Raw genomic sequence first — 15,562 nt, 5'->3', positions numbered from 1 at the left:
TCTTTTAGCTGCATCTAAAATGTAGGTAAAAAAATGTCCCCAACCTGTGCTCACCTTGAAGTACAGCCACTTTTCATGGCCAGATGTTCTCCATATTTGCTGCTGTGAAAAACGTCTAACGGAAGACACAGACGGTAAAACGATGCATCTTTTCCACTCATTTTTCATTTATATTTTCCACCCTACTTTAAAGATCATACAGCAGGCAGATCTACAACTTGGCTTAATCCCTTAGGTTTATTTTAAGATACTTTTTTAATAGAAGGGCCCTGATTTTATGATCAACTTGTGTTGTTCTCTTGTAAAATCTGTGGGAGGGATTTCACATCATTCCGTAAAGTATGATAAGTTTTTCACTTACAGGTAATCATGAGGGGAGACGGTGTGTCAACTGAAGTCCACCACTATATTATTTATATTCATATTATTACTGATGTTATTTATAGACATGCATCCCTCTCCACTCTCAGCCCTGTGTATCACTCTGAGGTGTTCTTTAATGGCTTAAAGTGCACTTTATTATAATTTACTCTGTGAAACTGGTCCTTTTTTCCAAAAAAAGCATTTCACACATGTCACTACTTATCAATATGTTTACCTTCAATGCCCAACAATAATAATAACACAAAATTAACTATAAAGAGTCTTTATTCCCAAAGTTAGATTGAAACTCAAGGAACGTGATGATGCTTTTACCTCCTGGAACAAAATACAGCATCTCCCAGAAATCACTGCACTTCTGAATTGAGCAAAAATATGAAATCCGCTCATCCTCCTAATGATGATTCCGAATTGGCTTCTCAGTATGTAAATCCCATTTTCTTCAGCCAATCTTTTTACAGTACAGTCAGAAACAATAAATCCTTGTCCTTCACATTTGGTTTTCATTTCCTTTGAAATGATTCGTCCAGTTTCGATACATACTGCTTTCAGTTTTCTGTCCTGGTGCGTTGACCTCTTCCTTGGCCTACCTTCATGCTTCTTTTATACACTGCCTTCCCATTTTGTTTGTGCTCATTCCAAAATTTAGATTAAGCTGTCTGGGAACAAGCAACACATTCTTTTGTTACACTCTGCCTTGAATTACCTTTCTAAAGGAGTTTTAAAATCCTTTCCATAGTTTTAAACTGACAGGCTTCTTGTTTAGTTTGTGTTTATACCAGCTAGATATAATGTAAAGATTTGACTAAGATATGATGATTCTAGAGGCTTTTATTTATTTTTTCCCACTTACTAGCTGTAGGGAAAAAAAATCCATTAATGATAACAAATTTGTTTGTTTGACTTTGTGTCTTTACGTTATCTGACATGTTACAGAGCTCCTTCTTGTAATATGGCTCTGATTTGGAGTGTTGGCGTTAGTGCAGAACTTTGACCACCTACTGACACAAGCAGCTGCATGTAAAAGTTCACACACACTATTGTCCAAACTTGGACCAACAGCGAGTGAATCATCTCAGAGACCTCTATGCTCAGCACTACTCTCCATATGTCATCTTATATCAACTTTGATACATGATGACATATGGAGAATAAGACCAGGAAAACCAAAAATGCAGCTGGTGTCCCAGTAGACCTTTCTAATGCATCATTTCATTTGTGGCCTTTTGGCATTCGTAAGGTAGTTTGCACTCCCTAACCGGGATCCGCTGGGATGTAAAAGCTGGATTTGAAGCCAGGGTTGCATCACAGGGCTGGCTGCAGAACTCTAATTGCTAAAAAGTTAATTAATTGGTAAAATGATAAAAAATGAGGTAGCAACATATTGATTACCTGTGCCCTCTGTTCACAAAAAGCAAAAGGCTTTCTTTAAATTACACTGAATTTTCCACTCAGGGCTTAGATTGTTGGCAGTGCAACACAAGATTTGAAGATTTATATTTCTTGACAGACTACATTATTTAGAAATTACTTATAAAAATGATTTGTAGCCTAACTGATACTGAAAATATTTACTTGGTGCCAACAACACAGTGAGCTTCCAGGCAGTGACCTTTCTGGTATTCCAATTATGTTGAATTGATTCCATGTTTCATGGAGAATTTAATATATTTTTGTCTTTCTCACTAACTCAAGGATAGCTTGGTGTTCAAATTATCTTTAAAAGTCAGTAAAGCAGAAAAAAATCTATCTCAAAGGAATAACAAACCACACAGCGACCTATTTGTTTGTGTTATTGTTTTTGATACAGCACACCTGCACATTTAAGTCATTTCTTGGATTATGACATGATTTGTGTTTTTTTACCTGGCTAAGTGGAAGTAGAACCAAAACACGGTACTTTATGTTCAGTACTACAGAAGGTATTAGTTTCAGGGGGAGGAAAAAAGATAGACTCCTGAATTGTGAAGTTCAAACTGTGATTTGTTGTCTGTTTCTTCCTTTCTAAGTCTTAGTTTGTTCTGTGATCGCTTAGCCTCCTTTTTTGGAGGTTTCACTAGAGAAAATAAAATAAAAACGCGATGTTATTTAATTTTAATTGTTTTTTTACATTTGTGTTCTCATAAATTACCGCATTGAGACTCCAAAGGAACACTTTCTCATTTCCAGCATGTCCATGTTTGAGACCAGTGCCTTCTGAAAATCAAATCCACATTGCATGTTTAAATGTTTTATATATTCCTGCTTTGAACTATTGATTTACGGTTTGCTCTCGGGGGTATTGAGCCGTCATGGCCGTCAATAACTCAGATTATGTAACAAGTGTTCCCTGCAAATTCTCAGTCTGATTTCACTTAGAATTTCTGAAAAGTTTTGAATTGGACTTTGATATAGTTAAACGCAATAAATCTGAAAAATCATAAAGTATATTGGGCCAACATTTTTAACATTTTTTCTTTTGTGCGTGCCCATCAGTTTTTAAAATTAACAGACAGAAAATGCTTTAAAAGGTGCGACACGTGCTTATAAAAGACCCAAACTAACTTATATAGGGACATCTGACATTAAGACTTTAAACTGAGAACCAGTATAGGAGAACCAGTATATGTTCAAACCTTTGACTTTTGACACTTAGAGTCACTGAAACCTCAGTTTTCATCAGTTTCTCTGTTTCAGTTTATTAGAGCGAAGGTTGTAGAAATTTTATGTTTTGTAATACAAACATTTTCAGCTAGAGCATAATTTAAGAAAGGTGCATTTAGATTTTTATAAGCTGTTTGGGAAGTATGGGATCTAGTTTCAGCACTGCATGGGTGTAATAACCAGGTGATAATGGTTGGTAAGCAAGGCTGGGGTTTCCAGTGAAGCTGACCTCTGAACCTTAAGTTTTTAAAAGCATCTTCTGCAGCCCTGAGGACAGGACAAAAACAGATTGACAACTATTGATTAAAGCTGCTGAACAGGAGGATAATAAGGATTTCTTTAAAGTAGAAGAAAATGATATGTTACATTATCTAACACAGGCCTTTTCTGAAAAGAAAATCCACTAGTGTTTGGCCTTCATGCACAATCCGTGGATATGGAAAAGGGGCTGCGACTTTCACCCGTCAAAGGCAGATTTAATCCACTCCAGTTTATGACGCTTGAGTCATGCTCAGACCTCAACCAGTGCAACTCCCTTTCCCAGCACAGGCATCTGCTTGCTGGTAAAAGATTTCTCCTGCATAAAACTGTTTAGTACATGGAAAAAAATGTTGGACTATTGTTGGGCCAAATGTGGTTTTTATCACTGCTTTGCAAATCCCAAGAATCCTGTTGTTTGAGTTTACTTCACAAGGATGGTGTCTTTGAAACCACCGATCGCCATCTCTGAAATCGCCATAAAGATTATTGATCCAAGCTGACGGTTGCCCAACTCTGTCTGGAAGTTGCAGTTTGCTGAAAAGTTGGTTTGCAGCTCTGAAGATGTGTGTAGCCATTTAAACCATGATGTGCAATCAAAAGTTTTACATCAACACTTGGATTTAAATGGAGTAAAACTGGTTTGAAAATTTTCCACATTTGCTTCAAATTAAAGTAAACATTGTGGCCATTTCCTAACTCTCTGGTGAGCTATCGCTGATTGAAATATGTACATAATTCTCATTCTGAACCCAAATGGCAGGCTTCCTATTGCTCTTGACGCTGTTGGCTGTGGAAGAGCTGAGGTAATCCTTCCTCATCGTCATCTGCTCTTTTGCCTGATGGAAAGTTATGAAATAAAGTGCATTTCAGATATTGTTAAAAAATGACTGCCTCTTTTGTGTTTGTCAGTGCTGAGCGGTGAGCAGGGTGTGGATTCATGTTAGTTTACTGATTTAAAGCCATAAACAGTTCATTAACCATGTTGGCTCTCCACGATTAGCACCTTTATAATCAAATCTGTTTTATAAAAGTTATTTAACAAACTTTACAGGTAATATGACATTTTTATGACAAATGACAGATATGAAAAGTAAATAACTTTCAGTGGAATACACAGAAGAGTTACTTATCATGTGTCAGCTGTTAGAAAGCAGCTTGCTCCTTTAAATATGGAGCTGAAAAAAAGTGTGTTAAGAAAGTTCATCCAAAAGAGTAAAGGCTGAATATGATGTCATTCTTTCTTCTCTGTCTTCCTCGTAGCTGTTAACTGGGACCCTGGACGGGAAGCTAAGACTGTTTCAGTCCAGCGCCGGGTCCCATTTGTCTCGTGACACCACTGCTGCTTTGCATTGCTTCCCCAGCGTGACTGTGTAATTACTGCGGGCTGCTGCGAAAACCATGCAGCTTTCATTAAGGCAGCTGGAACCCACTGGCAGCAGTTTTGTTAGAAAAGAAAAATAAAAAGAAATGGTTTGTGTTTCCTTTAGTTTAAAGAAGAATAAAAGCAGGTACGACTTTAAAACCAGGCATCTGCTCTTGTGTGTTCTACTGAAGTGCTTCAAACTTTTAAAAGATGCAGGACATTGTGGCTTCTTCATCTCGGTCTCCGTGTTTATACTTTTTTCACTCTGACCAAGAGTCAAAGGAATGTCAGTGTTTAGCTTCAATGTCTTTGATCCATTTAACCACAATAGAATGATGCAATGCTCAATTTTATTCAGCTGTAGGTAGATTTGCCAAAAACAATTGCATTAAGAGTCTTTCCAACCTCTTGAGCACTTTGGATGCTCAAGCGTCACATAAATTATAGTTAAGCATGTGAAGCAGATGTATTCTATATATCTGGTTGTGACTAGTGTTTAGCAAATCAGCACAGAGAGTCATGACATCAACTGGGTGCAACCTTTGTGGCTGCGAAACAAACAGATGCTCCTACTGTTTTTAAAGACAAATCCACCCACAGCTTCTTGAGCACAATCAAAACCCAGTGTTCGCTACACTGATGTGTAATTGTACAGAATGAAACTGTTTTAGTCTAATCCTATTTGTCTAGATACAGTTTATGTGAAAAATGGATTATTTGCTACATTCATGTTTTTAGGTTTTCTTGTTTTGTTATGTTCCATTATATGCTGATGATACATCCTATTTGGTACTGGTTCAGTGACTTTTTGCTGGGATTGTCTATTTTTCAAAACAGTTGGTCAACTAATAAACATTTACACTATTTGTCATCATTAAGTATGTTCAAAAATATAATTCAGATCTTTTGATGCTTAACCCTAACCCTAACCTGAACCCAAAAATGATGCTATATTATGCTATATAGTCCATATTAGGACTGGGTTTTAGTCCCCATAAGACCAGCTAGTTCTGACAATGACAAGGTAGGTGATTATTCCAGAAAAGTCCCTAAAAAGGTAACAAAAACCAGGTACACACACATACACACACGATTTGCTTCTTTTACAGGGAAGGTGCTCACATGATGAAACAAAAGTTTGTAGTGAAAGGATTTTCCCTGTCAACATTACTTTATAACTCAGTTCACACCTCTTGTTTTTATACTTTCCAGCAAAAAAAAAAAGTCCTACTGATGATTTCTTACAACCTTTTACCAAGTTTTAAGGAAAAGTCGACCTTTCTGGGAAGGAATGAAATTTCAAGCTTCACTCATCTCCCGTCCATTAGGACAAATAATGTGTTTGACATATGAAGTGACTCTGATGCTTATGATGGATGGATAAACCCACGGATTCACTGTCTGCTCCTAACTCCCTCACACTGAGGCAAATTTTTAGAACATTTCTCAACTTTTCCCTCTGTCCAATTTTCTGAATTTGATTTATTCTGCCTCTCCAGACTACGTGTTTTAATTGAAACAAAAAAAAGACTGCCTGGGAAGATCACAAGCATAGCTTTGAAGTTACACACGATCAGAAGCTGGATTTCTTATCACAAAAACTAATGTTAAGCTTAAGCATACTGAGATTAATAAGGTTTATAAAGTGGTTATGCATTTTGTTATGTGTGTTTTTGTACCACAGAGACAGCTTTGTACTGGCAAGGTTGAGTTTACCCTGTCAGGGTAAGCTTTAGTGTTCCTCCAAGCAACTAATCTGAAGCAAACATTATAAATGGCCTTTGGACTAAATTTATGAAGTTGTGCTCTTTCTCCATTTGTGTGCTGGAATGTGAGTCAGTATCTTCCCTTAAACGAATTACCTGCTACACCAGAATACAACTAGTGCTTCTTTTCTTCTTCAGCTGAAGTATATCATTATGCACACATTCCTTGTTTGTGTGAGGTCATTTTGTGTGCACACCCAGCATTGATCTCATCAGTATAGAATGAGCTTATACTTGAAATTAGCCACACCCGTACATCTATTTTCACTCTGGTCCAAAGTTTGATCTTTCTCAATACTTTTTTTTATTATTCTGTTTGACAGAAGAACTTAGTCTGCTTCCAGAGATCCAAAAGAACAAGAACATTAGATTTATGCCTTCACTGAGCAGTTTGACAGGAGACACATTTCAAAACACTCAGTCAAAACATTCATTTTGCATCTCAGCGTCAACCTAAACTCAAAATAAAGGGTTGTACATTTCTTTCTCCTCTGACTGTTGGGACTCTGCCTTGGCCTTGACATTGTTTCATCATATAAGACGTACATCATGAGGCATGTGAAGTTTAATTATTCCCCAAAGACCTTCGAAGACCTCTGCCCTACACAGTGTTCATGAACTCAGTGTCACAGGAGGGGAATCATTTAAAAGTAATAAATTGGTAAACTGCTTAAAATTAAAGAAAGTCTTTGACGTATTTGTCAAGAGCTTTCAGATGCACTGTCTTTAAGGCCTGATGATGGATAATAATAACGATAATCAGTCTACATATCATTCCTGTAATCCTGAAGAACATGAGACTTTGGAATGAAAAATTATCAATTACTTTGGCATTTCTTTCTTTTATCCAAGCCTGAAGTAAAAAAAAACAATAAGTAGCATCCATTAACGGCCGCTTTTAACTGCATCCAAAACCAAATCAATGCCATGGATTTCCACAATGAAATGCCAACTTTTTATTTAGAAAAATAAAACTTTCTACAAATAGGATTTTTGGTTTTAAAGCCAGTTTTCCTACTACTGATAACTGTCCCGAGGACAAGTTTTCTTTTTTCTTTAGAAATAAAATGATATGAATCAGAGTCTGATATGGTTTGATTTAATGACATTTTTACACAATCCTTCCACAAAGCATTGCTTCAAACAAAATATAGCAAAACCAGTCCATATTCTCTTCTATATTTAAAGGTCAGTTTTTGCTGCAGATCTTACTGTGTGCCAAAGTGAGATAATTGGAAAACTGGACAAAAGTTGGCGAAGTATTAATTACATCACTACTGCAACAGTTCACTGATTTCATGAGTCCTCAGATATCATTACATCTGCCTCAACCAACAAATGAAAATAAAAACATGGATATTGCAGACTTCTTTTTGATCAACAACTTTGCTATTTCTTTGTGATGTAAAAAATGATTACAGTACTCACCATTCAAAATACAGTTAATTCATTCCTATTATAGTACAATGCGGTCACATACAGCTGATTATGAAATGCCAATTAGTAAAAGTTGTTTATCTAAGGAAGCCAACAGACTCTGTTGAGTCTTCACTTCGTTGCAATCCTCAAACCTGAGCAGCATGTTGGTGACAGAAGAAACAACCGACTCCCTTTTAACAAAAAAAGAAACATTCAGCCGAACCAGAACCAGAATGGGCGGCCATCTGTTTCGACCGGCTGGGGTTTGAGAGGACAGGAAAGAAACACAGAAGGATTGGTCCAGGTGTAGTTAGGAAAAAAAGAAAAACTCAAGCTAATGGCAGCAGTAATTTCAAATACAAAATTTGGGCAGCAGAGAGAATAAAAACAACAGCAGAGTGAAAAATGTGCCCTGAACATACAAACAGGTTTTTACCATTATCTGTCAATCTGTCTTCTGTTTAGCAAATAATGTATCAGCAGTGAATAAATAAAATGGTGTAGGTTCTTAGTCATCCAGGACATAATCCTAAATGAAATAAATAGAAAACAACTGGAAACCAGAAACAAAAGAAGAAACGAGCAAATAAGCTCAGTTGCTTTCTATTTAACCATCTAGAATAAGTGAATAATTGAGAAGAGAAGTGAAAAAATAAAACACAAACATGGTCTGATTCCCTCCATATATTACATGAAGTGTTTTTAAATACTGACAGTGTTACACAGTTGAATTACTGCCAAGTCAATGTATCACTGCATGAAACGTGATTCTGTAATAAGCTCCTAATATACCTCCTATCCTCAGTGTTCAGTTACTCTTTGTGACAGTGGATTATAATGTGACTGTGAAGGATATGACTGACAAGCTGGAAGATTAGAACTACTGGTGAGAAATCCAAATGCAACCATACAGGTAGTCCACCTGAGAAGCCTCTGTCTTCATATCTGACTCCATCCACAGCAGTCGGAGTGCAGACGATGACGGAAATACAGATTAGTAGCAGATGGTGTCATCCAGGGAACAAGGCATAAACATTCGGGTGCTTAACACTCCAATAAATCAACACAAGACCCTTGTGGAGTTTGAGGAAATATGGAGAAAACAGGAGCGTGCAGCACGAGGCGACAGTGCCTTAAGAACACCATTTAGTGTCTATAATAAACAAACAAAGACGGATGGATGTCAGATCTAATGTTGCATTAGGAGATTCCTGTTACAGAAAGGTTTATATCAAGTTTTCACTTTAGCCTTAAACAAAGAACCATTTTATAAGGTTTTTGTTTTTGCTCAGGGTCTTTGTGAGGTCAAGGCGTTTCATCAGCTCCATTAAACCAAGGTGCAACAGTGAGTTAGGATAATAGTTTGGCATGTGAGTCTAAACCATCACCTCTTGGCATCTCTCTCAGCAGCATGTTCAAACTCTGGCCTTTCACTGGACAAAGATAAGGTTTCAGCATCTGCCATCAGCAAGTTCTTTTGTTTTATGACAAAATTTATTTACTGAAAGCAGCAGTTTCACGTTTTTCTGTTTAATAGTTGTGGAATAAACATCACATGTGGCTGAGTTTGACTTTAGTTTATTCATTCATTAGGATGCATATCTTTCCACATGGATTGTCTCACGTTCTGCTATTTTTAGATTTGTCATAAACCTCAGAAGTGCCTCTTAATCTTTTACCTTTGCTGTAAAATAAACAAGCACTAAAGCGTAGAGAATAAGTTTATTGTTCTGGCAGGAGCTTGAAATCACATTAAAGTGAGCAATAAAAAATAAAGATTTCTTGTGTCATCCCCTGCTTGGACTTGTTTTTCGGATTGTGTGGTTGCCATCAAATGGCTGCTATCACCATTTTAGGCTAAATCGGATGAGAGGATTTTCTATTTTACCAGGTTTTCTGCTTTCCAACAAACTCCAGTAAAACAGAAAGAAAAACTAACATGAAAAATGTACAATTCCAATTTTAACTCAAGACTGAAGTTTAGCAGGAAGCTGCATCACAATATGTTACCCTGAATGCTTAATAATTTAAGTCTCCAGACAAGATGAAGATGCCAGCAAGAAAACCTGGAATCAATATTGAGTCTGGAACATAGCATTCCTGCTAACTGCACTTATCCTGAGTGGGCTTTTTTTAAACTCAATGAAAGGTACATTCTCTTCTCAACTTGTTTCATTTTGCTGTCTGGATTTATTCAAAGTGAGTATTCCTGTGACGATATCCTAAAATTATTCAAACAAGTATTTTATATGTTGCCAAAGTATTTTGTTGTTTGTTTGTTATTGCCTGCTTCTGATGGTGAAAGGGTGATAATGATTCGTCCGTGTCTGTGTGTTTAATCGACCTTGCAAACACATAATAAGTGGCTAAAAACTAAGAATCGGTGAGTTAGCGGTGTTGAAAAAATATAAATAATATTAGCATTAAATTGGAAGTATTTGAGCTTTGTAATGTAACAAGTGCATGCAGTGTGTGTCATTCTCATAAACAAATATTTCCCAAAACTGGGAAGCAAAAACAAGGCTATGAGTAATAAAAGTGACACTTTTTATTTTATGCTTTTTATTAGTAATGCCAGTCAAATCAGTTGAGAAAGTCTATGATTCAGTGAATGTAAAAAGTGCAATAAATAGTGTAAAGTTAAGTAAAATAGATAATATAAAACTTATACTGGCAAAGACTATTACATTGAATATTGTTTCATATTTTTTTTCTTTGTCACTGAGACCATTCTAATTATGAAGCCAAGATTTCTACAAATCATTTAAAACAATAATTAAATTAAATTTCTGTAAACCGTAGCCGTCAAATGAACGAAATATAATAAACAGCATAATATATAACCACTCATCTAAAATGTAGGGTACAAAAGGAAAGTGGCAGAAATAGAATCGTGGTTATGAAGCACAAGGAAATCCAGCTCATCCTGCAGTAATTTTACCGACTTTCCACCAGTGGTGCAAGAAAAGCAGCTCTGCTGCAGACAGCTGTTGTGCTTAAACATAATTATTGACTTAAACGCGACCTCGTTTCTTACACCTCAGTGAGCAACAACAATGCAAGATGAATTTGTATAGGCAATGGAGCTTCGGCTATGCTGCAGCACCTTCTGTGCCCAGGGACCCAAAGCCAGAGCTCCTCCTCCTCCTCCTCTTTTTCCTCTGCGCTGAAGAGATCTCACCCTCACTGAGCTCACTGTTCACAGTCCTTCCTGTGCACACACAGCTGTCTTCCTCAGGGCTGTTTGCTGTTCTTCCTACTAATATTGTAGTCAAATCTGCACATTTGGGTGTTGTTTTAAGTTTCTCTGAGTGTTTAAACTCCAATAATTTTAGCTCAAAAGGATCTGCTGAAACTCTACATGCAAAAAGGAACAGAAATCTGGAAGTCATTAGTTTATGATTGCAAAAAAGGGTTGAATCAAAATGGGGATTGTTTCTATGTAATCTCCCACCTATTAACCCAAAGTATCATTTAGTTAACTGAAGGAAACACTGCTATTACAATCACTTTCTTTCATTTTAGACATTATCTCATATTTATTTGAACTTAAGAGCTCTACTCAATTTTTTATTTTTTTAATTTAGGGAGTTTTGCTTATGCTCAGGTCTACAAGTTCAAATACACATCTGGAAATAAATTTCAGAATGAAATGAGGCCTGATAGCATCACTATGGTGAGCTGTGTTTGACCCTCACTAAACGTAAGCAACCAAAGGGCAATATAACGATTTTCTCACATGCCGCTTCATCCAGACACTCTTCAGAGTACAAAGAAAGTAACAAGGATTCCCTCTTTTCATGGTTATCACTCAGGGTGTTGGCTGAACAAACAAATAAAGGTCTAGCAGATCAACGTTTTTTTCTCCTCTGGATAAAATTAAAAAGTTGCCTTAGTGTTGGAAAATATTCTGTTGTGTTGAAACCACTGGTCATATATCACCGAAACCCACCCACACGGGTCACATGTAAACCTTTGAAAGTCAAACATTTGCCATCTTTCTTTGATGAAAGGCCTGGTGTGTGCCAAGGTATGTGAGCCATTTTTGTATTAAAACTAGAATTAGGCACTTTGAAAGCAAACATGTGGTACCCTGGAAACTTTTTTTTTCCTTTAAAATGCCGACTTTTACAGGAACTGCTCGGATGCCTTTAAGATCCTCGATGATAATAAAAGCCACCTTCTCGTTACATCAAGCCCAGTTTGTTCAAAGTTCAGGCTGCATTAATACGTCAGAAGCACAGTTAGAGCATCCCTTGAAAGCCAGAAAGTCAAACTGGACGTCTTGCTGTGTTGCGACATAGTGAGTAATGGTGTGTGCCGATCAGGTTGAATGTCTTCCACAGTTTTCTGGCTCCCCTGTCGACTTCTCACTTCCCTTACATAACCTATAAGAATAATTTAGGGAGCTTTGCTCTGTAAAATGAGCACTCTGTTTAGTGGTGAGTGTTGTAATGTATTATCTGTGACATCCATCCGATTATGACAGGAAATGTCTCTTATGACCTGTTGGAAATAAAATCTGGGCTTCCTGACCTTGAGGTGGGACTGATATTTTCTGAAATTGAAGCACTCGCTTATTTTGTTTTACGAGTAAATGTCTATTTCGGTTCACAAATTGTCTCAGTTTTCAAAGCTTTCTGTTGACCAGAGGTTTTGGTTGGTGGTTGCTGTGATGTGGCTCCATCCAACAGCTACAAACCAGCAACCTGTGTTGTTAGCTCATGCAGGAACACTGTATACTTTTGGTTTAAAGTTTGAAGAAATAAACTATAGTGTACAAATGTTTACACCAAAAAAAGAGACGAAAAGAAATTAACCCAGTGATGGAGAAGTTTAACTGACCACTGTTTGGTAAAGGAAGCATGACAGTTGTCATTTTGTTCAGAAAAAAACTGCATCTTCTGCTTTTCCAGGCAACATTGTTAAATATTTGTTGCCAGCAGATGTTGTAAAAGTGTTTTTTTTTAAAAACAACTAACCGTTTTAAAGTCTCCCTTAGACAATGCTAATGTGCCATGCTGAGGTAAGTCTTTTTTAAGAACTCACTCTGGTTGCACTTTGTTCTCATGAATGTGTGTTCGTTTGTCTGGCTGTTAAAATGTCTCATGAACTACTGCAGCGGTCCCCAACCAGTACCGGTCCATGGATGGGTTGGTACCATCCTGTGGTTGCTGCACAGAAATAAAACCATTTCTTAAAAACTTTTATATAAATATTTTCATATACATTTGTCTGCAGGGTATTTTATTTTGAAAGACCACAATGACCACTTCTGTCTGCACCTATTTCCTGTGCTTGACTTGGTCATTTAAACCAATCAAAAACGAGTAAAATCCAAACTTCAGTGAAGAACTTCTTTTTCCCCATTAGGCAAGGGTGAAAGTTTTTTGTATGAAAGTGGTTTGCAAAAAGGTTGGGGACCGCAGAACTGATTTTAATGAAACTCTCACAAAGTAATTACTGGGTGTACATCTAAAACTGATTAACTTTTGGAGTTAATTCAATTCAAAATGGCAGATTGTTCAAGATCTTTGCCATTCAAAGCAGCAGGCATTGCTTTTTTTCAAGGAATGTTATTTTTAAGGTTTAATTAAGGTTTATTCTGTCAGTTTCCATCTGATCAAAACATGTTTGTTTGTTTTTCTTTTTCCTCACAAGTGTCAGGGGAAAAATAAAGGTTTTTATTTCTGTGCCAAGTACCCAGCAAGGTACAGAAAATACCCTTCAGGTGGATCTTCGTTTAAAGTTTAAAGGTGCAATATCATGTCTGGCAACTGAGGAGGAGGAAAACACAGGATGTGGGCTGTAGAATCATGTGGTGGTTTATTACAAGATGCAGTCAGTCAAGAAAAGGTCGTATGGTTTTTTGCTTTTTTTCTGTGCCTTTTTCCCCCTTAAGGTACTTCTGCTTCCTCAGTTTTATGGCTGATCATTCTAAATTTCGTGTAGGTGAGACATTTTACAGTAGTTTCCAACTGGAACCTTTTTATCCTTAAATGCAAAGAGATATTTCTGTTGCTTCAGGCATCAAGAATATTTCTTTCAATAGTACAGACAAAAATATTATGAAAAAGCACCGAATTTTAAGACACAGTGTTTGTACCTTGTGTGAACATTTTGTAAAAGTACAGTCCGTTGAATATTAGGTGCAAAATGTTCCTCTTTGACCAGGATAACATTTCTGTCTGGCTGAGATGACGATGAACCCTCCCTCAGTCATGCTGCCACAACCTCTCTTTTGCTCGGCTATTTTGTATTTATTTATTTTCAAAGACAATTTGCAAGATTTCTTTAAAGTGCCTATATTTTACATTGGTTGTGAACTCTTGTTGCATAGTTCACTGAATAAAGCAACAAGTTTATTATTAAGCTATAATTTATGTTGTGTTCGAGCCACCTATAGGCAAGGGTGACCTTAAAGCGGGACCTTAAAGCTCTGTTTATACTATCTTACTTTTAGACCTTTAGATCTATTTTCCTGATTGTTACAGAGGAATGCATGCACACATCGCAAACGTGCCCTGTGATAAATCTCCTGCGTAAAGTGCTACTGAACATGACGGATAAAACAGATCTGGCAACGTTGATGGAAATTCTTATGAGCTGTCTGGACGCAGAAAGATAAAATTTACTTTACAAAAAAAAAAAAAAAAAGCTCAGGAGACCCAAAGTGCGCAGATTTATGAAGACAGAAGTGTAAACTGATATAATACAGCACATTGTCAGCATTCTGCAGTCAGTGTACGGACTGAAGCGAGATATAATGTCAATCCAACTGTGAAAGTTTCTCTCACCTCAAGGTTCACTTCTGAACTCATAATTCTTGTCTCAAACATTCTCAGCATCCTCTCTGTATCTAGCTTTTACTATTTACGCTTTGGACCTAAAGTAATTGCCTCCTTTTTGCCAATAAAAAGATAAAGTCAGCTTGACTCCTTACAAACAATTAACTTTTCCCTCCTTACACTTGAACGTCTAGGACAGACACCAGTGATCCTGTTGAACTAAAATAGACAAAATCTATTCAAAGCAACATAGTTTTATTTGATATTGTAGCTTTGAGCAAACTGAAACTTGTTTCATGAGTAAAGTAGATGGTAAATGTGTACAAGGATGAAAAAATGCATTGCTTCTCCTTGGATATTTAATTGTTTTGCAAAGAAAGCTCTGATTATGTTGAGAACTCTTGTATGATGAACATAAAGACAATATTTACCTTTTCTATATTTGTCATTCTCTGATTTTTTTAATTTAGGCAAGTTATACGATTTGCATACAACAAATGTCAAATGACTCAGTACTTTAAACATTTTAAAGGCCAGATTTCATTCTCGTATGGTGAGCTTGAGTCAAACTGAACTTATTCTTTGTGTGTTTAAAACCCATAAACGTCCACAGTGACGCCACAGCTTGGAGCGGAGAGCTGGAAAATACAGTTGTTTATCAGCCCAACTGACATCGATCACCTTCATTTCGTAGCTCTTCCAGATCTCTGGTCTTTGTAGCATTAACAAAAAAGCTCCACACAGTTTTTTGAAGATTTCTGAGCTGTGTATCAGGTAAGTTTTGGATAGCAGTAGAGACCAAATAATGGAGAAAATCATGAAAACCTTTCTTTTTTTAAATAGTGGAAACCTGAACTGTGCAAGTTGTGTCTTTGCAGGAACATTTTAGGGCAATGAGTTCTTTCCTTTCATGACAGTTTTGTGTAAACAAGACTGACTTG

At 36.8% G+C, this 15,562-nt stretch overlaps 1 protein-coding gene across 1 annotated transcript in view; it reads left to right on the top strand.

The window, feature by feature from the left end:
* Positions 1–5,520, top strand: part of wdr27 (WD repeat domain 27) — a 32,766-nt gene extending 27,246 nt beyond the window's left edge. The window contains exon 24 of the mRNA XM_017412788.3: positions 4,546–5,520. Coding sequence (XP_017268277.1) covers positions 4,546–4,659 — 114 coding nt within the window. The 3' untranslated portion in view covers positions 4,660–5,520. The remainder of the gene's footprint in view (positions 1–4,545) is intronic.
* Positions 5,521–15,562: the final 10,042 nt, after the last annotated feature.

Source organism: Kryptolebias marmoratus, linkage group LG22 (genome assembly GCF_001649575.2).
Source record: "Kryptolebias marmoratus isolate JLee-2015 linkage group LG22, ASM164957v2, whole genome shotgun sequence".
NCBI classification, from domain to species: Eukaryota; Metazoa; Chordata; class Actinopteri; order Cyprinodontiformes; family Rivulidae; genus Kryptolebias; species Kryptolebias marmoratus.
This window is presented reverse-complemented; position numbering and strand designations above follow the sequence as displayed.